This window comes from Lissotriton helveticus, chromosome 3_2 (assembly GCF_964261635.1).
Source record: "Lissotriton helveticus chromosome 3_2, aLisHel1.1, whole genome shotgun sequence".
Taxonomy (NCBI): Eukaryota; Metazoa; Chordata; class Amphibia; order Caudata; family Salamandridae; genus Lissotriton; species Lissotriton helveticus.
The window spans coordinates 494,112,535-494,136,881 of NC_136062.1; the positions used below are offsets into that span (position 1 = coordinate 494,112,535).

A 24,347-nucleotide genomic window follows, 5' to 3' on the forward strand; every position below is an offset into this window, starting at 1 on the left:
TATAAAGTATCGTTGAACTTTATCATTGTGTGGTGTCCGTCTGTGGGGGGGAAGTTACTTGTCTGTACGATTCACTGGAGACAGCTCTCCCCGGAGACCTCTCCCCGTATCCTCGGCCGACCCTCCCGGTCCGTCTAACATCCATGGTTTCAGTCGGTGCTTTAGGGTTCAGAAGGAAGCACGTCCTGGCCAACCCTGAAGTGCTTACTTTTTCTTGAACTTGGAGCGTTCAGTCGCACCGACCAACACAGCACGTGGTTAGGCACTTTCGCTAGTGCATTCATTGGTTACCACTCCCACTTGCACACCTTTTTTGTGATTCCCTGTTCTTTCCCTTGTGTGTAGGGCTTGAGCAGATGTTGGGCGGTCCTCCTCATTGGTGTCCCACCGCTATCCTGCAGAGGGGGTACCCTCCTCATTGGTGTCCCACCGCTATCCTGCAGAGGGCGCCCCCTACTCATTGGTGTCCCACCTCTATCCTGGGGAGTGTGGCCCCCCTCCTCATCAGTGTCCCAGCTCTATCCTGCAGAAGGCGCTCCTCCTTATCGGAGTCCCACCTCTATCCTGCAGAGGGCGCCCCCTACTCATTGGTGTCCCACCGCTATCCTGCGGAGGGCGCCCCCTTCTCATCAGTGTCCCACCTCTATCCTGCAGAGGGCACCCCTCCTCATCGGTGTCCACCCCTATCCTGCAGAGGGCGCCCCCTCCTCATCGGTGTCCCACCTCTATCCTGCAGAGGGCGCCCCCTCCTCATCGGTGTCCACCTCTATCCTGCAGAGTGCGCCCCCTCCTCATTGGTGTCCCACCTCTATCCTGCAGAGGGCGCCCCTCCTCATTGGTGTCCCACCTCTTTCCTGCAGAGGGCGCCCCTCCTCATCGGTGTCCCACCTCTATCCTGCAGAGGGCGTCCCCTCCTCATTGGAGTCCCACCTCTATCCTGCAGAGGGCGTCCCCTCCTCATTGGTGTTCCACCTCTATCCTGAAGAGGGCGTCCCCTCCTCATTGGTGTCCACCTCTATCCTGCAGAGGGCGCCCCCTCCTCATCGGTGTCCCACCTCTATCCAGCAGAGGGCGCCCCTCCTCATTGGTGTCCACCTCTATCCTGCAGAGGGCGTCCCCTCCTCATTGGAGTCCCACCTCTATCCTGCAGAGGGCGCCTCCTCCTCATCGGTGTCCCACCTCTATCCTGCAGAGGGCGCCCCTCCTCATTGGTGTCCCACCTCTATCCTGCAGAGGCCGTCCCCTCCTCATCGGTGTCCCACCTCTATCCTGCAGAGGGCGCCCCTCCTCATCGGTGTCCCACCTCTATCCTGCAGAGGCCGCCCCCTCCTCATCGGTGTCCCACCTCTATCCTGAAGAGGGCGTCCCCTCCTCATCGGTGTCCCACCTCTATCCTGCAGAGGGCGCCCCTCCTCATCGGTGTCCCACCTCTATCCTGAAGAGGGCGTCCCCTCCTCATCGGTGTCCCACCTCTATCCTGCAGAGGGCGCCCCATCCTCATTGGAGTTCCACCTCTATCCTGCAGAGGGCGCCCCCTCCTCATTAGTGTCCCACCTCTATCCTGCAGAGGGCGCCCCCTCCTCATCGGTGTCTCACCTCTATCCTGCAAAGGGTGTTCCCTTCTCATTGGAGTTCCTTCTCTATCCTGCAGAGGGCGCCCCCTTCTCATTGGAGTTCCTTCTCTATCCTGCAGAGGGCGTCCCCTCCTCATCGGTGTCCCACCTCTATCCTGCAGAGGGCGCCCCCTTCTCATTGGAGTTCCACCTCTATCCTGCAGAGGGCGCCCCTCCTCATCGTTGTCCCACCTCTGTCCTGCAGAGGGCGCTCCTCCTCATCAGTGTCCCACCTCTATCCTGCAGAGGGCGTCCCCTCCTCATCAGTGTCCCACCTCTATCCTGCAGAGGGCGCCCCCTCCTCATCGGTGTCTCACCTCTATCCTGCAGAGGGCGCCCCCTCCTCATCGGTGTCTCACCTCTATCCTGCAGAGGGCGCCCCCTCCTCATTGGTGCCCTAACTCTATCCTGCAGAGGGCGCTCTTCCTCATCAGTGTCCCACCTCTATCCTGCAGAGGGCGGCCCCTCCTCATCGGTGTCCCACCTCTATCCTGCAGAGGGCGCCCCTCCTCATCGTTGTCCCACCTCTATCCTGCAGAGGGCGTCCCCTCCTCATCGTTGTCCCACCTCTATCCTGCAGAGGGCGCCCGCTCCTCATCGGTGTTCCACCTCTATCCTGCAGAGGGCGCTCTTCCTCATCGGTGTCCCACCTCTATCCTGCAGAGGGCGCCCCCTCCTCATCGGTGTTCCACCTCTATCCTGCAGAGGGCGCCCCCTCCTCATCGGTGTTCCACCTCTATCCTGCAGAGGGCGCCCCCTCCTCATCGGTGTTCCACCTCTATCCTGCAGAGGGCGCCCCCTCCTCATCGGTGTCCCACCTCTATCCTGCAGAGGGCGCCCCCTCCTCATCAGTGTCCCACCTCTATCCTGCAGAGGGCGCCCCTCCTCATTGGTGTCCCACCTCTATCCTGCAGAGGGCGCCCCCTCCTCATCGGTGTTCCACCTCTATCCTGCAGAGGGCGCCCCCTCCTCATTGGTGTCCCACCTCTATTCTGCAGAGGGCGCCCCCTCCTCATCGGTGTCCCACCTCTATCCCGCAGAGGGCGCTCCTCCTCATTGGTGTCTCACCTCTATCCTGCAGAGGGCGGCCCCTCCTCATCGGTGTCCCACCTCTATCCTGCAGAGGGCGCCCCCTCCTCATCGGTGTCTCACCTCTATCCTGAGAGGGCGCCCCCTCCTCATCGGTGTCCCACCTCTATCCTGCAGAGGGCGTCCCCTCCTCATCCCCTCCTCATCGGTGTCCCACCTCTATCCTGTAGAGGGCGTCCCCTCCTCATCGGTGTCCCACCTCTATCCTGCAGAGGCCGCCCCCTCCTCATCGGTGTCTCACCTCTATCCTGCAGAGGGCGTCCCCTCTTCATCGGTGTCTCACCTCTATCCTGCAGAGGGCGTCCCCTCCTCATCGGTGTCCCACCTCTATCCTGCAGAGGGCGTCCCCTCCTCATTGGAGTCCCACCTCTATCCTGCAGAGGGCGCCTCCTTCTCATTGGTGTCCCACCTCTATCCTGCAGAGGGCGCCTCCTCCTCATCGGTGTCTCACCTCTATCCTGCAGAGGGCGTCCCCTCCTCATTGGTGTCCCACCTCTATCCTGCAGAGGGCGCCCCCTCCTCATCGGTGTCCCACCTCTATCCTGCAGAGGGCGTCCCCTCCTCATTGGAATCCCACCTCTATCCTGCAGAGGGCGCCTCCTCCTCATCGGTGTCCCACCTCTATCCTACAGAGGGCACCCCCTCCTCATCGGTGTCTCACCTCTATCCTGCAGAGGGCGTCCCCTCCTCATTGGTGTCCCACCTCTATCCTGCAGAGGGCGCCCCCTCCTCATCGGTGTCCCACCTCTATCCTGCAGAGGGCGTCCCCTCCTCATTGGAGTCCCACCTCTATCCTGCAGAGGGCGCCTCCTCCTCATCGGTGTCCCACCTCTATCCTACAGAGGGCACCCCCTCCTCATCGGTGTCTCACCTCTATCCTGCAGAGGGCGTCCCCTCCTCATTGGTGTCCCACCTCTATCCTGCAGAGGGCGTCCCCTCCTCATCGGTGTCCCACCTCTATCCTGCAGAGGCCGCCCCCTCCTCATTGGTGTCTCACCTCTATCCTGCAGAGGGCGCCTCCTCCTCATCGGTGTCTCACCTCTATCCTGCAGAGGGCGTCCCCTCCTCATCGGTGTCCCACCTCTATCCTGCAGAGGGCGTCCCCTCCTCATCGGTGTCTCACCTCTATCCTGCAGAGGGCGCTCCTCCTCATCGGTGTCTCACCTCTATCCTGCAGAGGGCGCCCCCTCCTCATCGGTGTCTCACCTCTATCCTGCAGAGGCCGCCCCCTCCTCATTGGTGTCTCACCTCTATCCTGCAGAGGCCGCCCCCTCCTCATTGGTGTCTCACCTCTATCCTGCAGAGGGCGCCTCCTCCTCATCGGTGTCTCACCTCTATCCTGCAGAGGGCGCCTCCTCCTCATCGGTGTCTCACCTCTATCCTGCAGAGGGCGTCCCCTCCTCATCGGTGTCTCACCTCTATCCTGCAGAGGGCGTCCCCTCCTCATTGGTGTCCCACCTCTATCCTGCAGAGGGTGCCCCTCCTCATTGGTGTCCCACCTCTATCCTGCAGAGGGCGCCCCCTCCTCATTGGTGTCTCACCTCTATCCTGCAGAGGCCGCCCCCTCCTCATTGGTGTCTCACCTCTATCCTGCAGAGGGCGCTCCTACTCATCGGTGTCCCACCTCTATCCTGCAGAGGGCGCTCCTTCTCATTGGTGTCCCACCTCTATCCTGCAGAGGGCGCCCCCTCCTCATTGGTGTCTCACCTCTATCCTGCAGAGGGCGCCCCCTCCTCATCGGTGTCTCACCTCTATCCTGCAGAGGGCGTCCCCTCCTCATTGGTGTCCCACCTCTATCCTGCAGAGGGCGCCCCCTCCTCATTGGTGTCCCACCTCTATCCTGCAGAAGGCGCTCCTCCTCATTGGTGTCCCACCTCTATCCTGCGGAGGGCGCCCCCTCCTCATTGGTGTCCCACCTCTATCCTGCAGAGGGCGCTCCTTCTCATTGGTGTTCCACCTCTATCCTGCAGAGGGCGTCCCCTCCTCATTGGTGTCTCACCTCTATCCTGCAGAGGGCGCCTCCTCCTCATCGGTGTCTCACCTCTATCCTGCAGAGGGCGTCCCCTCCTCATCGGTGTCCCACCTCTATCCTGCAGAGGGCGCCCCCTCCTCATCGGTGTCTCACCTGTATCCTGCAGAGGGCGTACCCTCCTCACTGATGTCCCACCTCTATCCTGCAGAGGGCGCCCCTCCTCATCGGTGTCCCACCTCTATCCTGCAGAGGGCGTACCCTCCTCACTGATGTCCCACCTCTATCCTGCAGAGGGCGCCCCTCCTCATCGGTGTCTCACCTCTATCCTGCAGAGGGCGTCCCCTCCTCATCGTTGTCCCACCTCTATCCTGCAGAGGGCGCCCCTCCTCATCGTTGTCCCACCTCTATCCTACAGAGGGCCCCCTCCTCATCGCTGTCCCACCTCTATCCTGCAGAGGGCGTCCCCTCCTCATCGGTGTCCCACCTCTATCCTGCAGAGGGCGTCCCCTCCTCATTGGAGTCCCACCTCTATCCTGCAGAGGGCGCCCCCTCCTCATCGGTGTCCCACCTCTATGCTGCAGAGGGCGCTCTTCCTCATCAGTGTCCCACCTCTATCTTGCAGAGGGCGCCCCCTCCTCATTGGTGTCCCAACTCTATCCTGCAGAGGGCGCCCCCTCCTCATCGGTGTCCCACCTCTATCCTGCAGAGGGCGCCTCCTCCTCATCGGTGTCCCACCTCTATCCTGCAGAGGGCGTCCCCTCTTCATCGGTGTCTCACCTCTATCCTGCAGAGGGCGTCCCCTCCTCATCGGTGTCCCACCTCTATCCTGCAGAGGGCGTCCCCTCCTCATCGGTGTCTCACCTCTATCCTGCAGAGGGCGCTCCTCCTCATCGGTGTCTCACCTCTATCCTGCAGAGGGCGCCCCCTCCTCATCGGTGTCTCACCTCTATCCTGCAGAGGCCGCCCCCTCCTCATTGGTGTCTCACCTCTATCCTGCAGAGGCCGCCCCCTCCTCATTGGTGTCTCACCTCTATCCTGCAGAGGGCGCCTCCTCCTCATCGGTGTCTCACCTCTATCCTGCAGAGGGCGCCTCCTCCTCATCGGTGTCTCACCTCTATCCTGCAGAGGGCGTCCCCTCCTCATCGGTGTCTCACCTCTATCCTGCAGAGGGCGTCCCCTCCTGATTGGTGTCCACCTCTATCCTGCAGAGGGCGTCCCCTCCTCATCGGTGTCTCACCTCTATCCTGCAGAGGGCGCTCCTCCTCATCGGTGTCTCACCTCTATCCTGCAGAGGGCGCCCCCTCCTCATCGGTGTCTCACCTCTATCCTGCAGAGGCCGCCCCCTCCTCATTGGTGTCTCACCTCTATCCTGCAGAGGCCGCCCCCTCCTCATTGGTGTCTCACCTCTATCCTGCAGAGGGCGCCTCCTCCTCATCGGTGTCTCACCTCTATCCTGCAGAGGGCGCCTCCTCCTCATCGGTGTCTCACCTCTATCCTGCAGAGGGCGTCCCCTCCTCATCGGTGTCTCACCTCTATCCTGCAGAGGGCGTCCCCTCCTGATTGGTGTCCACCTCTATCCTGCAGAGGGCGTCCCCTCCTCATTGGTGTCCCACCTCTATCCTGCAGAGGGTGCCCCTCCTCATTGGTGTCCCACCTCTATCCTGCAGAGGGCGCCCCCTCCTCATTGGTGTCTCACCTCTATCCTGCAGAGGCCGCCCCCTCCTCATTGGTGTCTCACCTCTATCCTGCAGAGGGCGCCCCCTCCTCATTGGTGTCCCACCTCTATCCTACAGAGGGCGGCCCCTCCTCATCGGTGTCCCACCTCTATCCTGCAGAGGGCGCTCCTCCTCATCAGTGTCCCACCTCTATCCTGCAGAGGGCGCTCCTTCTCATTGGTGTCCCACCTCTATCCTGCAGAGGGCGCCCCCTCCTCATTGGTGTCCACCTCTATCCTGCAGAGGGCCTCCCCTCCTCATTGGTGTCCCACCTCTATCCTGCAGAGGGCGTCCCCTCCTCATTGGTGTCTCACCTCTATCCTGCAGAGGGCGCCCCTCCTCATCGTTGTCCCACCTCTATCCTGCAGAAGGCGTCCCCTCCTCATTGGTGTTCCACCTCTATCCTGCAGAGGGCGTCCCCTCCTCATCGGTGTCTCACCTCTATCCTGCAGAGGGCGTACCCTCCTCACTGATGTCCCACCTCTATCCTGCAGAGGGCGCCCCTCCTCATCGGTGTCTCACCTCTATCCTGCGGAAGGCGTCCCCTCCTCATCGTTGTCCCACCTCTATCCTGCAGAGGGCGTCCCCTCCTCATCGGTGTCCCACCTCTATCCTGCAGAGGGCGCCCCTCCTCATCGTTGTCCCACCTCTATCCTACAGAGGGCCCCCCTCCTCATCGTTGTCCCACCTCTATCCTGCAGAGGGCGGCTCCTCCTCATCAGTGGCCCACCTCTATCCTGCAGAGGGCGCTCTTCCTCATCAGTGTCCCACCTCTATCTTGCAGAGGGCGCCCCCTCCTCATTGGTGTCCCAACTCTATCCTGCAGAGGGCGCTCTTCCTCATCAGTGTCCCACCTCTATCTTGCAGAGGGCGCCCCCTCCTCATTGGTGTCCCAACTCTATCCTGCAGAGGGCGCCCCCTCCTCATCGGTGTCCCACCTCTATCTTGCAGAGGGCGTCCCCTCCTCATCGGTGTCTCACCTCTATCCTGCAGAGGGCGTCCCCTCCTCATCGGTGTCCCACCTCTATCCTGCAGAGGGCGTCCCCTCCTCATCGGTGTCCCACCTCTATCCTGCAGAGGGCGCCCCTCCTCATCGTTGTCCCACCTCTATCCTGCAGAGGGCGCTCCTCCTCATCGGTGTCTCACCTCTATCCTGCAGAGGGCGCTCCTCCTCATCAGTGTCTCACCTCTATCCTGCCTCAGTTTATAGGTTTGGAGTTTTCCCTTCTACAACAGCTAGTAGTATGATATTGCGGGAGTTGGAACACTTTGTGAGATGACAATCTGTACACTGCAATATCACATTTCTTAATTAGCAATTCGTGATGTGCAGCTTGAATTTTCCAATCAACCCATATTGCTCATGAGTGTCAAGAGGCTGACGTACTGCAGTGTTTCTCTTTCACTTTTATCGAGCAACCCCTACCCATAAGGGGGTTGCTTCTTCTCCTGCTGGTTACAAAGTCACAGTTCAGCGATCCATTGAGGTTCCGTGAATTCTGGACCCGTTTCATAAACATCATCGTATCATGACTATTTTGGTATCAGCAGACCGAGAATGGCGAGTATAGTATATACGAGTATTTTCGTCATGTTCGAGTGACGAGATCACCATGAAATCAGAGATTCCGTTCTGAACCCTCGGGTTCCATTTTGTGTACGGCAGCCATTTTGTCGTTGCCCTCACATAATCAATCAATCAATCATAGGCATTTATAGAGCGCTCTACTTACCCGGAGGGTCTCAAGGCGCTAGGGGGGGGTGCTGCTACTGCCCGAACAGCCAGGTCTTGAGCTTCTTCCTGAAGGCGAGGTGGTCTTGGGTCAGGCGCAGGTGGTTCGGGAGGGAGTTCCAGGTCTTTGCGGCCAGGTAGGAGAAGGACCTTCCTCCTGTTGTCGTTCTTCGGATGCGGGGGACGGCGGCGAGGGCGTGACTGGCTGATCGGAGGTGTCGTTTGGGAGCGTAGAAGTTGATGCGGTTGTTGAGGTAGCTCGGGCCTTGATCGTGAAGAGCTTTGTGTGCGTGGGTAAGGAGACGGAAGGTGATTCTCTTGTTGACCGGGAGCCAGTGCAGGTCTCTTAGGTGTCCGGAGATGTGGCTGTGTCGTGGGATGTCGAGGATGAGTCTGGCTGAGGCGTTCTGGATCCGTTGGAGTCTCTTCTGGAGCTTGGCGGTGGTTCCGGCGTAGAGGGCGTTGCCGTAGTCCAGTCGGCTGGTGACGAGTGCCTGGGTGACAGTCTTCCTGGTCTCGGTGGGGATCCACCGGAAGATCTTCCGTAGCATGCGCAGGGTGTTGAAGCATGACGAGGAGACGGCGTTGACTTGCTTGGTCATGGGGAGGGAGGAGTCCAGGATGAAGCCCAGGTTGCGTGCGTGGTCTGTCGGTTTGGGTGCGGTGCCCAGGGCGGGGGGCCACCAGGAGTCGTCCCAGGCGGAGGGCGAGGATCCCAGGATGAGGACTTCCATCTTGTCCGAGTTCAGCTTCAGGCGGCTGCTCGACATCCACTCGGCTACCTCTTTCATTCCTTCGTGAAGGTTGGCTCTGGCGGCGGCGGGGTTGTTGGTCAGGGAGAGGATCAGCTGGGTATCGTCGGCGTAGGAGATGATGTTGAGGTTGTGTTGGCGTGCGATGGCCGCGAGGGGGCTCATGTAGACGTTGAAGAGGGTTGGGCTCAGCGAGGATCCTTGAGGGACGCCGCAGATGACTTCGGTGGCCTCTGACTTGTACGGTGGTAGGCGGACTCTCTGTGTTCTTCCGTCGAGGAAGGAGATGATCCATTCCAGCGCCTTCTCCTGGATTCCGACGTTGCTGAGGCGATGCACTAGGGTGCGGTGGCAGACGGTGTCGAAGGCCGCGGAGAGGTCTAGTAGGATGAGGGCCGCTGTTTCTCCGTTGTCCATCAGGGTTCGGATGTCATCGGTGGCAGCGATGAGGGCGGTCTCGGTGCTGTGGTTGGCTCGGAAGCCAGACTGTGAGGGGTCGAGGGATCCGTTCGTCTCGAGGAAGGCGGCCAGCTGCTTGTTGACGGTCTTTGTTAGACCTGGCACCTTGGCGTGAGTTTCCCTTCCACTTTTTGCTGTTGTGCCTCCAATGTTTTGATGGTGTCTGCTACTCAGGGCGCTGCGCCACGGCCAACCCGTGCCGCAGTGCAAGTGCTCCCTACTGTAAAGTGTACATGTGATTGATGTCCATGATTGGTTCATTGGATTTACTGTTAGTCCCTAGTAAAGTGCACCAGGAGTGCCAGGGCTTGTGAATGCCAATACTGCTAGTGGGCCTGCAGCGCTGGTTGCGGCAACCACAGAAGCAGCCTTAAAATGTGTCTAGGGTCTGCCATTGCAGAACCTGCGTGCAGTCTGGTACTGTCACCCTGGCTGGGCAAGTGCACACACTTGCCAGCCCCTAAACCTTCCCTTAACCTTCATGTTAGTCACCCCTATGGTAGGCCAGAGGGCAGGGTGCATTTAGTGTAAGGTAGAACATGCCCTGATGTGTGTGGCATGTTCTAATAGTGAATTCCTACCAAATTCGTTTTCACTATTGTAAGGCTACCTGTTCCCTTCTAGGCCAGATGGGCTGCTGGAATTATTACACTCTATAATCCCAGCAGGCTCAGGGAACATGGTAGAAATTCGTGTTTAGTATGCCTGAACTCAGAATAATAAAATACTTCTTTTAGTAAAGTTTATTTTAATATCCTGTGTTTGCAAATGCTACTTTTAGAAAGTTAGCATTTGCTTGCCTAACCATTTCAGCCCGCCTCTGCTTGGATGTGGATCTGACTGTCTGGTGTGTGTGAGTGACAGGGCTGGGAGTTGACAGGTAGTGATTAGCAGGAGGACCCCTTAATGGGTGGTGGGAGTTTCCCCTGAATGATGCATCAGGCTGTGCCCCTGCCACCACAATGCTGGCTCCGCCCTCCTGGGGAGCGACTGATGACTCAGCCTGCACCTGGCCCAGGAAGGACCGAAGCTTGTAAACAAAGTGCTCAGGCCACTCCTGCCCTCTCAATGCCGGCTCCGCCCCCCTGGGGAGCGGCTGATGTGCCTGCCCTCACACTGAATGCAGAAGTCATAAGTACCCACAACAAGTACTCAGAGACTGGAGCAGTTATGCAGAGGCCCCCCTGGCTTGCTAGAACAAAGGAAACTGGGTATAAAAGTAGGAGCCCTGCTCCTTGTAAATTAGATCCTGTTTGTGCTACAAGAGAAACTCTGCCCGAAGAGAAGGACCTGGAAGGACTACAAGGAGGAGTGCTGACTCTGGCCTGTGTCTGGTGCCTTGCTGCCAAAGGAGAGGAGAAGAAAAGACTACAAGAGACTTTTGCTTTATTTTGAACTTTGTGCCAAACTCTGCTAAAAGATCTCCAAGGGCTTGCTGCTGAACTTGCCCCCTGACCAGCGCTCCAGGAACAGTGAGCGCTACCCCCTGACCAAAGCATCTGCTGTGTGTGCTGCTTATCGCTGCAGCGCTGTCTGAGGAAGACGAGAGCATCAAGCCCCCTGCACACCGTGACCGTGGGTGAGCAGATCGCCATAACAACGTGAAGCCCAGCCGCCGCTGGCCTGAACACCGTGACGGCATCTGCACCTGGCCCCACGAGAGCAAAGTAACGGAGGACCCGTCCGGTCCAAGCACCGGAGTCTACTGGGCACAAGCGCCGTAGATTCCCCCGCAAAGACGGACTGCCGCCCTTGTCATCTCCCTCGCTATCAGCGTCTGGCCTGCTGCCCCGCTGAAGGGACATCACCGCGATCGGCACTTTGGCTGGGTACGTCCCGCACTTGGGGACCGTACTGCCACTGCGCCACACCCAGCCGCCGCCGTCAGGACGGACGAGAAGACTGAGTGAAAAGGACCTGAGCCCCCATCGAGCACCGCCGCCCTGGGTGACCCGTGACCTGCTGCCTCGAGCCGCAGCTCGCATCGCCCGTCAAGGAAGCAACGCGACGTGGGACAGCTCCCCCTTCAGCCGCCCTCTCCGAGGATCACCACAAGAAGTGAAAGGTACTGTCTTTGCCCCTCCGCGGCGCGAGCGTCCTGCAATCTGAGCTCGCACCGCGCGGTCTGATCTCAGGCACCCCGGGAGCCTCGCAGCTGCTGCTTGCTTGGCAGCGCGAGCCGCCCCAGAGTCAGAGGCGCGCTCTGCTCTTGGCCCCCGAGGCCCCGCCTGACGCTTTCCGAGGCCCGCGGCCCCCTCTCCCCGAGTCGAGCCCCGAAGGGTGACTCCTTTCAAGAGCGGAGACAGCGGGAAGCGCCTTGAAGCGCTATAAGACACTGGAACCTTTCTAAAGCTGGGCAGAAGGCCCAAAAGACCGCATTTATTCAAGAACTGTGCCTTTTTCATAAAGAGTAACTGGAACCTGCATTTGAAGTAACCAAGACTGTATTTACAAGCCTGCTTGAGATTTATATAAAGAACATATATTTTTACAAATACAGTTTGGTGTCATTGTGTGGTGGGTTGGTGGTGTTGGTGTAATATTGCAAATGTTTAACCCTACATGCCCCAGAGATTAGCCTAAGACTGCTTAAGCCACACTACCTAGAGGGTAAGCAGAGGTTGTCTTGAAGGTAACCCTCAGCCCTGACGAGGAAGAGAGAGGCCCTGCTTGTCGCCAGTGTTGCACTGCGCCAACCAGAGACTCCCCCTTCCTACATTGGACGCAGCGGTGAGGATTCGCGAATTTACATTTGCAGTGTTGTACCTTAGCTACTGACCATTGCATAGTGATTACAGTCCAGTAACTTAGCCACAGACTTTTTGATTTTTTAATTTTGCTAAAGAAGAAGATCCCTAGTGTTGCAAACATGCCTGGCACAAACAGCATTGATGGAGGAGAGTCCATAGCCTCTAGTGCGCAGGGGCTAGAATGGGACGCATCAAAGCTGGATGACTACACAAAGAAGCAGTTGAGTTATTTTTGCAGGAAACTCAAGGTTCCACACGCAGGATGCAGAAACAAACCTGAGTTCTACAAGGCCATGAGAGCCTGGATTGAATCTAGGAAGGCACCTGAGGATCAGAATGCACCTGTGGATCCTGTGGGTCTGGAAAAACCAGACAGCGTTCTTAGCTTTGGCAGAGGCCTGTCGCCAGAGGAGCTGGCAGACAGACAGGCAACCAGGGATCATGAGATCAAGATGGCAGAATTGAATTTGAAGGGCCAAATGGAGCTTGAAAGCAAAAAGATGGCTCTGGAAGAAAGAAAACTCCAGTTTGAGTATGATATGAAAATGAGGGAGATGAGTCTAAAAGAGAAAGCCTTGGATCATCCTCCCTCTGGTGGCAGCACAACGCCGGTGCAGGTAGAGTCAAGAGTGCACATCCCCAAAGATGTAGTTAAAGAGTTCTTTAAGGGGGATGACATAGGACAGTGGTTTAGGGCATATGAGGTAGCCATGCTTTCCCACCGGGTCCCTGAGAAGGATTGGGGAGCGGGGTTATGGGGAAGGTTCCTTAGCGAAGGAAGGGACACCCTGCTAGATTTGCCCACTGAAGACCAGAGATCCTATCCCCATATGAAAGAAGCTTTAATGACCAGGTATGGGCTTACCCCTGAAATGTATAGGCAGAAGTTTAGGGGGTGTAATAAGCGGCCTGGGAATACGTATGTGGAGTTTGTGACTTTTTTTTGCAGAGCACTGGATGGTTGGGTGAAGGGTAACAAAGTGAATGATTTTCAAGGTCTCTTTGATTTAATTGCATGGGAGCACTTGTCTGATCAATGTTTTCCTGAGTTACGCCAGCACCTGATTGATAGCAAGTTGTCCAACCCGAGGAAACTTGCTGAGGAGGCGGACCGCTGGCTCAGCACCAGGGTCCACAAGGGTCCAGTGGGAGACTCCGCCAAGGGTGGGCAGGGTCCCCAGCAGAAGAGTGGGGGGGACAAGGGAAAACAGAAAGGGTTCCAAAAAGGCCCCCAAAGTAATCCCCAAGGGGACCAGCAGAAAGGTTCTCAGCCTCCCCCACCCCCTAAGCAGAATGGGGCCCCGACAGGTCGACCTGTTCCAAAGGGGCCCTTCAATTGTTACAAATGTGGTGACCCGGGGCACATAGCCAGTGACCCCAAGTGTCGCCTGTTTGGAAAACCAGCACCCACTGGTGCTCCGCCCCGACAAGTGACCAGTGTTCACTTAGGAGAAGAAGTGATGGTCCCGGGGGGTGGAGATCCTGTTCAGATGACCCTAGTCTCACTAGGAGACAGTGAGATGGTCCCTACAAGCTACCTGCCCTCTAACACTAAAAAATATGGGCAGGTGGTTACCATCAATGGTAAGAAAGCTGAGGCTCTTAGAGACACAGGAGCCAGTGTGACTGCAGTGAGGCATCACCTGGTGTCTCAGGAGCAGGTTGTACCCCATGCCTACTGTAGGGTTGTCAACGCTGACAATTCAGAGAGTCAGTGTCCGATGGCTCAAGTTCCCTTCGAGTGGGGGGGGGTCTCTGGTACTCTGCAGGTCTGTGTGAGGAAAGCCATGCCTGTTGACTGTTTGCTAGGGAATGACTTGGAGGACTCCCCTTGGGAAAAGGTGGAGAAAACGACTCACCTGAAGATGGTGGGTCTACCTGACTGGGCGTGCGTGACCACCCGGTCAATGGCAGCCAGTAGGGGTGATCAAGAGGTCCTGGGGCCGGACGGAGAGGCCCAGGAACCGGCCTTAGGGAGAAGGCGCAGGGCGCGCGGGAAACCGGCCCCTGAAGTTCCCACGGTCCAGGAGGAAGCAGACCTTGAGGGGGATGCCCTGGAGCCTACTGGGGAACAGATTGCCGAACTGGGGGACCTGCCTGAGCTGACCCATTGGCAGCAAGAAGGAGGCCCCTCCAGGGAGGAATTCTGCAGGGAGCAGAAAGAATGCCCTTCTCTCGTGGGTATGCGGCAGCAGGCTGCAGACCAGGCCAATGGTGTTCAGGCCAAAACACATTATGTGTACTGGGAGAATGACCTCCTGTACTCAGAGCCTAAGGCTGCTGAACCTGGGTCAGCCCGTGTGCTGGTGGTACCCCAGAAGTTCAGAGCCTTCCTACTGGGACTGGCTCATGATGTGCCTTTAGCAGGACATTTGGGGATGGACAAGACCTATGACAGGCTTGTCACCCACTTCTACTGGCCCCAAATGCACAAGAGCTCAGATGCTCATTGTAGGACCTGTCCAACTTGCCAGGCAAGTGGGAAGAGCGGAGGGAAGAACAAGGCTCCCCTCCAACCCTTCCCTGTGGTCAGTACGCCATTCCAACGAGTGGGTATTGATATTGTTGGGCCCCTGGACCCCAAGACAGCCATGGGCAACAGGTTCATCCTGGTCTTGGTGGATCATGCCACCCGGTACCCTGAAGCCATCCCTCTGAGGACAGTGACGGCCCCCGTGGTGGGGCGTGCACTAATGGGAATTTTCTCCAGAGTGGGGTTCCCTCTAGAGGTGGTGAGCGACAGGGGGACCAACTTTATATCCAAGTATATGAAGTCCCTTTGGCAAGAGTGTGGTGTAACCTACAAGTTCACCACACCTTACCATCCACAAGGCAATGGGTTGGTTGAAAGATTCAACCGAACCCTGAAGGGCATGATCATGGGCCTGGAAGGTCCAATGAGGCGTAAGTGGGACGTCCTCTTACCATGCCTGCTCTTTGCATACCGCGAGGTGCCACAGAAGTCTCTAGGGTTCAGCCCCTTTGAGCTGCTGTATGGTCACCCCGTGAGAGGACCACTGAGTTTGGTAAAGGAAGGCTGGGAGCAATCTCCCAGGAAACCTCCCCAGAATGTATATAGCTACATGCTGGCCTTCAGAAACCAAACCAGGCGCTTCAGACAACTTGCTGAGGCAAATCTGGAAGCAAGCCAGGAGGAGATGAAGCGGTGGTACGACCAGAATGCCACTCTGGTAGAGCTTCAGCCTGGACAGGAGGTGTATGTCTTGGCCCCAGTGGAACCCTGTGCACTTCAGGATAAGTGGACAGGCCCATTTGAGGTTGTGGAGCGCAAGAGCTCAGTGACATACTTGGTGGACATGAAGACGCCCAGGAATCCTTTAAGGGTCTTACATGTCAACCGCCTCAAGCCCCACTTGAAAAGGTCCGAAGTGGGCATGCTGTTGGCCACTGATGATGGAATGGAAGAGGAGTCTGAGCCTCTTCCTGACCTCTTAGTGGCCTGTGAGAAGGATGGGTCAGTGGATGGAGTTAACCTCTCACCCACCCTGACCCCTGAGCAACAGGAAGACTGCCGCCAGTTGCTGGGGCAGTTTCCAGACCTGTTCTCCCTGGTTCCTAGTGTCACAGATTGGTGCGTCCATGATGTGGACACAGGAGACAGCTTACCTGTGAAGCATAAGGCTTACAGGGTAACTGACAGGGTCCGGGCCTGCATCAAGGAGGAGGTCTCCAAGATGCTTGCTCTTAGGGTGGTTGAGTCTTCCAGCAGTCCTTGGTCCAGCCCCGTGGTCTTGGTCCCAAAGGCTGCTGCGCCGGGAGCCACACCTGAACTCCGGTTCTGTGTGGACTACAGAGGACTCAATTCAGTCACCAAGACTGACGCGCACCCTATCCCCAGAGCTGATGAGCTCATTGATCGGCTAGGGGCTGCCCGGTTCCTCAGCACGTTTGATTTAACGTCTGGGTACTGGCAGATCGCCTTGACCGATGGGGCAAAGGAGAGGTCAGCATTCTCCACACCAGATGGGCATTTCCAGTTCCGGGTTATGCCATTTGGGATGAAGAATGCCCCTGCCACCTTTCAGAGGTTGGTCAACCAGGTGTTGGTCGGGCTGGATGAGTTCAGTGCCGCCTACCTGGATGACATCGCAGTGTTCAGTGGCACCTGGCCAGAACACCTGCGGCACCTCTGGGAAGTGTTGATGGCGCTGCGCAAGGCAGGCCTCACAATCAAGGCAAGCAAGTGCCAGATTGGGCAGGGTTCAGTGGTGTACTTGGGACACCAAGTGGGGAGTGGCAAGGTGGCACCCTTGCAACCCAAAATTGAGACCATCCTGGCTTGGGAACCCCCCAAGACCCAGACTGCAGTGAGAGCCTTCCTGGGGCTCACTGGGTATTACAGGAGGTTTGTCAAGGGCTATGGCACTATTGTGACCCCCTTGACAGAACTGACTTCTAAGAAGCAGCCCAGGAATGTGATTTGGACTGACACCTGTCAGAAGGCTTTTGACACCCTGAAGACTGCCATGTGCACGGCGCCCGTGCTCCTGGCTCCTGATTTCTCCAAGGAATTCATAGTGCAAACAGACGCTTCAGAGCATGGTGTAGGGGCTGTTCTCTCACAGATGACTGAGGAGGGCTGGGACCAACCCGTAGCCTTCATCAGTAGGAGGTTACTTCCACGGGAAAGTAGGTGGAGTGCAATAGAGCGAGAAGCATTTGCTGTGGTCTGGGCGCTGAAGAAGCTAAGACCCTACTTGTTTGGGTCTCACTTCCGGGTTCAGACGGACCACAGGCCCCTCAGATGGTTGATGCAAATGAGGGGTGAGAACCCAAAACTGTTGAGGTGGTCCATCTCCCTACAGGGTATGGACTTCACGGTGGAACACCGCCCTGGCACAGATCACGCCAACGCTGATGGTCTGTCCAGATTTTTCCGCCTTAGTGATGAGGAACTCCCTGGGGAAGGGTAGTTCTCCCCACATTTCAGCTGGAGGGGACACGTGTTAGACCTGGCACCTTGGCGTGAGTTTCCCTTCCACTTTTTGCTGTTGTGCCTCCAATGTTTTGATGGTGTCTGCTACTCAGGGCGCTGCGCCACGGCCAACCCGTGCCGCAGTGCAAGTGCTCCCTACTGTAAAGTGTACATGTGATTGATGTCCATGATTGGTTCATTGGATTTACTGTTAGTCCCTAGTAAAGTGCACCAGGAGTGCCAGGGCTTGTGAATGCCAATACTGCTAGTGGGCCTGCAGCGCTGGTTGCGCCACCCACAGAAGCAGCCTTAAAATGTGTCTAGGGTCTGCCATTGCAGAACCTGCGTGCAGTCTGGTACTGTCACCCTGGCTGGGCAAGTGCACACACTTGCCAGCCCCTAAACCTTCCCTTAACCTTCATGTTAGTCACCCCTATGGTAGGCCAGAGGGCAGGGTGCATTGTAGTGTAAGGTAGAACATGCCCTGATGTGTGTGGCATGTTCTAATAGTGAATTCCTACCAAATTCGTTTTCACTATTGTAAGGCTACCTGTTCCCTTCTAGGCCAGATGGGCTGCTGGAATTATTACACTCTATAATCCCAGCAGGCTCAGGGAACATGGTAGAAATTCGTGTTTAGTATGCCTGAACTCAGAATAATAAAATACTTCTTTTAGTAAAGTTTATTTTAATATCCTGTGTTTGCAAATGCTACTTTTAGAAAGTTAGCATTTGCTTGCCTAACCATTTCAGCCCGCCTCTGCTTGGATGTGGATCTGACTGTCTGGTGTGTGTGAGTGACAGGGCTGGGAGTTGACAGGTAGTGATTAGCAGGAGGACCCCTTAATGGGTGGTGGGAGTTTCCCCTGAATGATGCATCAGGCTGTGCCCCTGCCACCACAATGCTGGCTCCGCCCTCCTGGGGAGCGACTGATGACTCAGCCTGCACCTGGCCCAGGAAGGACCGAAGCTTGTAAACAAAGTGCTCAGGCCACTCCTGCCCTCTCAATGCCGGCTCCGCCCCCCTGGGGAGCGGCTGATGTGCCTGCCCTCACACTGAATGCAGAAGTCATAAGTACCCACAACAAGTACTCAGAGACTGGAGCAGTTATGCAGAGGCCCCCCTGGCTTGCTAGAACAAAGGAAACTGGGTATAAAAGTAGGAGCCCTGCTCCTTGTAAATTAGATCCTGTTTGTGCTACAAGAGAAACTCTGCCCGAAGAGAAGGACCTGGAAGGACTACAAGGAGGAGTGCTGACTCTGGCCTGTGTCTGGTGCCTTGCTGCCAAAGGAGAGGAGAAGAAAAGACTACAAGAGACTTTTGCTTTATTTTGAACTTTGTGCCAAACTCTGCTAAAAGATCTCCAAGGGCTTGCTGCTGAACTTGCCCCCTGACCAGCGCTCCAGGAACAGTGAGCGCTACCCCCTGACCAAAGCATCTGCTGTGTGTGCTGCTTATCGCTGCAGCGCTGTCTGAGGAAGACGAGAGCATCAAGCCCCCTGCACACCGTGACCGTGGGTGAGCAGATCGCCATAACAACGTGAAGCCCAGCCGCCGCTGGCCTGAACACCGTGACGGCATCTGCACCTGGCCCCACGAGAGCAAAGTAACGGAGGACCCGTCCGGTCCAAGCACCGGAGTCTACTGGGCACAAGCGCCGTAGATTCCCCCGCAAAGACGGACTGCCGCCCTTGTCATCTCCCTCGCTATCAGCGTCTGGCCTGCTGCCCCGCTGAAGGGACATCACCGCGATCGGCACTTTGGCTGGGTACGTCCCGCACTTGGGGACCGTACTGCCACTGCGCCACACCCAGCCGCCGCCGTCAGGACGGACGAGAAGACTGAGTGAAAAGGACCTGAGCCCCCATCGAGCACCGCCGCCCTGGGTGACCCGTGACCTGCTGCCTCGAGCCGCAGCTCGCATCGCCCGTCAAGGAAGCAACGCGACGTGGGACAGCTCCCCCTTCAGCCGCCCTCTCCGAGGATCACCACAAGAAGTGAAAGGTACTGTCTTTGCCCCTCCGCGGCGCGAGCGTCCTGCAATCTGAGCTCGCACCGCGCGGTCTGATCTCAGGCACCCCGGGAGCCTCGCAGCTGCTGCTTGCTTGGCAGCGCGAGCCGCCCCAGAGTCAGAGGCGCGCTCTGCTCTTGGCCCCCGAGGCCCCGCCTGACGCTTTCCGAGGCCCGCGGCCCCCTCTCCCCGAGTCGAGCCCCGAAGGGTGACTCCTTTCAAGAGCGGAGACAGCGGGAAGCGCCTTGAAGCGCTATAAGACACTGGAACCTTTCTAAAGCTGGGCAGAAGGCCCAAAAGACCGCATTTATTCAAGAACTGTGCCTTTTTCATAAAGAGTAACTGGAACCTGCATTTGAAGTAACCAAGACTGTATTTACAAGCCTGCTTGAGATTTATATAAAGAACATATATTTTTACAAATACAGTTTGGTGTCATTGTGTGGTGGGTTGGTGGTGTTGGTGTAATATTGCAAATGTTTAACCCTACATGCCCCAGAGATTAGCCTAAGACTGCTTAAGCCACACTACCTAGAGGGTAAGCAGAGGTTGTCTTGAAGGTAACCCTCAGCCCTGACGAGGAAGAGAGAGGCCCTGCTTGTCGCCAGTGTTGCACTGCGCCAACCAGAGACTCCCCCTTCCTACAGTCTTCTCGATGACTTTGGCTGGGAACGGGAGCAGCGAGATGGGGCGGTAATTCTTGAGCTCGGTGGGGTCCGCTGTTGGTTTCTTGAGTAGAGCGCTGAGTTCGGCATGCTTCCAGCTCTCAGGGAAGGTGGCGGTGGTGAAGGAGGTGTTGATGATGTCACGCAGGTGGGGTGCGATGACGGCGTCGGCCTTGTTGAAGACGTGGTGAGGGCAGGGGTCGGTCGGAGATCCGGAGTGGATGGAGTTCATCATGCGGACGGTTTCTTCGGTGCAGATCGGAGTCCAGGCGCGGAGGGTGGTGGTGGGGGGGCGGTGGTTCGGTCGAGTTGGACGTGGCGTTCGTCGGTTGGGTGTTGAAGCTGTTGTGTTTGTCCGCGATCTTGTTGTGGAAGTAGGAGGCGAGGGAGTTGCAGAGTTCTTGCGATGGGGTGATGTCGTTGTTTCCGGCGTTGGGGTTGGAGAGCTCTTTCACGATGTTGAAGAGTTCCTTGCTGTTGTGTGCGTTGTTATCCAGCCGGTCCTTGAATGCGGTTCTCTTGGTGTCGCGGATCAGTTGGTGATGCTTCCGGGTGGCAAGCTTGAGGGTGGTCATGTTGTCCGGTGTTGGCTCCCTTCTCCAGGCTTTCTCGAGGGCTCGGCAGTTCTTCTTGGAGCTCTTGAGTTCGTCGGTGAACCACGGGGCCTTCTTGCTGCCGGGTCTGCTGGGCGGGGTCCTCAGTGGGGCGAGTTCGTCCGCGCAGTTGCTGATCCACTTCGTGAGGTTGTTGGCGGCCTGGCTGGGGTTCGCTGAGCTGGCGGGAGGGTGCTGGCTCAGGGAAGCGGCGAGCTGGTCGGCTGTGATCTTGCTCCAGCTTCTGCGGGCGACCTGTTGCTGGTGGTGGTGGGTCGTGGTTCTTCTGAAGGTGAAGTGGACGCAGCTGTGGTCCGTCCAGTGGAGTCCTGTGGCGTGGCTGAAGGCGATGTCTTTGCTGGATGAGAAGACGGCGTCGATTGTGTGTCCGGCGAGGTGGATGGGGGTGGTCACCAGCTGCTTGAGTCCGAGGTTGGCGAGGTTGTCGAGCAGGGTGGTGGTGTTGCGGTCGTTGTTGTTCTCCAGGTGGAAGTTGAGGTCCCCCAGGAGGATGTAGTCAGCGGAGGGGAGGGCATGCGGGCTGACGAAGTCGGCGATGTCCTCGCTGAATTGGGTGCGTGGTCCCGGGGGTTGGTAGATCAGGGTGCCTCTGAGGGTGGTCTTCGGGTCGGTGTGGATCTGGAAGTGTAGGTGTTCGGCGGTAGTCAAGATGTCGTCGGTGAAGGTCGTGATGCGGATGGTGTCCCTGTGGATGATGGCGATGCCTCCTCCCGTCTGGTTGGCGGTGCGGTCCCTCCGGGTGATCTTGTAGCCCTCTGGGATGGCGATGGCGATGTCGGGCGCTGAGGAGGCGTTCATCCAGGTCTCCGTGAGGAAGGCAACGTCAGGAGCAGTGGTGTCGATGAGGTTCCAGAGTTCGATGGCGTGTCTGTGGACTGAGCGGGTGTTGAGCAGGATGCACTTGAGGTGGTTGCTGCTGGTGTTCGTCTTGGCGGGTGCTGGTGCGAGGCAGGTCCGGATGCAGATGAACTTGCAGGCGGTACAGCAGAAGGGTCCGTGGGTGCGTCTCGGGGTGGCTCGGTAGCATCCTGGGAGTCGGCCGGTGTTGAGTGCGTTGAGGGTGGCGGCGTCGTACGTCCGGCGGGTGGGCTGGGAACTGCGGGGGCCAGGGGTCCTGGCACTGGGCGCGGTCCAGGCGCGGACGGGCGCAGACGGGCTTACCTTTGGCGCACCTTCGGCGCTCAATCGGTGCTCCCGCTGCGCGCGTCCGCTGCGCGGTCGCTGAGGGGGCGTCATAAGAAGGGATCCGTGAGGGCGGGTCAGCTGTGAGGCGGGGAGCGCTTTGTCCTATCAGCAGGCGGGGGGGCGGGGTCGCGGCAAAAACCGGCGCGAAAATCGAGTCGGGCGGCCCTGCGGCGGCTGGGGCGCCGGGCTGGAGTGGCGATCGAGGCGGGCGGCCCTGCGGCGGCTGGGGCGCCGGGCTGGAGTGGCGTCAGCAGGCAGCAGTCAGGCAGCAGGTAGGCGGCAGGCAGCAGGCGGGGAGCGTGGGGGCAACCAGGCCGAGGGCACGGTGGTCGCTGACTAAGGCCGAACGAGTCTTTGGGACACGTACACCTTTAGCTGACTTCTGTATGACCTGGGCAAGCTGACTCCGCTGCCCGAAGCCAAACCTGTTCGGTCAGTTCCTTTCCCAGTAGCCGATCGAGATTAGGGATCAAGCCACAGCATACCATAAACCCTTTATTGCACACAACTATGTCTAATCTTACTCACACCTGTCTCTGCTCCTTTCTTTATGACCTGTTTTACGATGAGGAGGTTCCCGTTTTTATTTGGGGTCCGTCCGATTATCTGATGAAGAGTGTTGGGTCTTGCCGGGCAATTGATGGTGGGCTGGACAATGAAATGTGGTGTCGTCATGCAATACATTTGTCGCGTACACATGGGATTGGTTCACTGTAAATAAGGAATGTTTGCCCGAAGCGTAATATTTTGTATAAAAAGGGTTGACTGGCTTTGTAAGATTGAGCAGTCTCCTACGAATATACAGCCACTGTACTTCGTGGACCTCTGTTACTGGTTGCAGCCAATAAATTTGATCTTTGACGTCACCAAGAAGTTGCCGCGTTTCTGTAACTCTCAGACAGGTGAATCCGGAGATTTCGCGTGTGTCCCCTGGCACCGCTGAGTTCTAAATAACCCGGTTCTCCACCATCAGAGAGAATGCTGGGAGCAAACTGCGATGAACCTCCCCAACTAACACTATCAGGTTGACCCGGGGTCCATGCGGCGACAGATCTGGGGCTTGAGTTGATGAACTGAGCAGAACAGTGCAGGACCGCCCTCTTTTCCACCTCCCCCTCCCATTCCCATTCTCTCAAACGTCTCCCCGCCTACCCCTGTCCCTCCTTGCGAGTGGTACATAAGGCTTTGCTGAGCTCCTGGGCACCCATGGCTACATTACTCATGTCTGGCTCACACTATGCTGAGTCACCAGCCAAGAATCACTCAGTCGACTAGTATGTGGGAGTGAAACACAACACTACCTCCACAGCTTCAGTTCCTGCAAATCCTGTTTCTGGGTGGGCACTCTGACTGTGGATAGGGGGAGGGTATAGATAATATTTTACCTTTAGGATTGTGTCTGGGGTCAGAGCTTTCAAACACTGCAGATCCTTGCAGCCCGTGTTCTTCAAGAAGACCTGGTTGTCCTTCTCCGCCTGGGCCAAGGTCGCGGTGTATAAGTAGAAGCCACTCATGTCAATAGCGCCATGGAAAAGGCCTTTCGCGAGAGGAGACGTTATCATCGTCAACACCGAGGTCCCTCCTGCAAAGACAGGGGAGTTTAAGGCAAGGGAGGGCAGACAGAGGAGGAGTGGAGATGGCGAAGACCAGTAAAGTCTAGAAGAAGCAGATATGGCAGGAGCGGAGATGGCGAAGACCAGTAAAGTCTAGGAGAAGCAGATATGGCAGGAGCGGAGATGGTGAAGACCAGTAGAGACCGGGAGAAGCAGATATGCAGGAGCAGAGATGGTGAAGACCAGTGGAGTATCAATCAAGAAGGAGGATTGGGCTAGGTTCACCCTCCTATGTGTTCAGAGTGTAGCAAAAAGGATCCGTGGATGACGGATCAAAAGAACCTAGCCAACGACATACGGGTGGTTCACCAATTGGGTGGAAACCAACCTCTGTTAGCCGAAAAGAAAAATGTATTTTCTTGAGTCCCCTCACTCACCCAGGGTTGCCCCTAGGTGACATTGTTCATCAGTGGGGCCATCCCGAGCATCTACTGCTTGGGGTGTGCTGCGACTTGCCGGCTTACGTACGAGCACTTATTTTGTGAGGATATGTGTAGTGCAGTGTAGGGGGGTGGTGTAAGTGTACCTAACTAATGAGCCAAAGTTATATTCCTGCTCCCAGTTAGCAAGGATAAAAATGGGTTAATAAAACAGAAAGATAACTTATGTAATTATTATCCCTAGTATTGACCGGGAGAATCAGACAATGGAAGGAGAGGAGATGGTGAAGACCAGTAGAGCCCGGGAGGGCAGAGAGGGGAGGAGCGGAGATGGTGAAGACCAGTAGGGACCGGGAGAAGCAGACATGGGAGGAGCGGAGATGGTGAACACCATTAGAGACCAGGAGAAGCAGACATGGGAGGAGCGGAAATGGTGAAGACGAGTAGAGCCCGGGAGAAGCAGACATGGCTGGAGGGGAGATGGTGAAGACCAGTTGTTGGAACCGGCCTCATGACGTGGCCCTACCCCTCCTGCAGGGCGGGCCGAGAACGACATCGGCCCTCCGCCGAGCCTCGGGCGACCCCTTTTGCCCAACCCTGCACACCCCAACACCAACACTGCCGGTCCGGTTACCATCCCGGACCCTCACTACCGGCCTGACTCCCTCTTGGGCCCAGCACGTTATGAGCATGAGGCCGCGCCCGACTCCATCTTGGGCCCATCACGTCACGAACCACGTCCTGAGCACGAGGCCTCGCCCGACTCCATCTTGGGCCCATCACGTCACGAACACGTGGCCTCGGCCCCGGCCCAGGCCCCAGCAAAGCCCCGACATCAAGGCACCAAGATCCACCCAGGT

At 57.4% G+C, this 24,347-nt stretch overlaps 1 protein-coding gene across 1 annotated transcript in view; it reads right to left on the reverse strand.

Moving 5' to 3' along the window:
* LOC144826099 (para-nitrobenzyl esterase-like) overlaps window positions 1–24,347 on the reverse strand; it is a 256,871-nt gene that overhangs the window by 122,607 nt on the left and 109,917 nt on the right. The window contains exon 3 of the mRNA XM_078684481.1: window positions 22,880–23,076. Within this exon, the coding sequence (XP_078540607.1) occupies window positions 22,880–23,076 (197 nt within the window). The remainder of the gene's footprint in view (window positions 1–22,879; window positions 23,077–24,347) is intronic.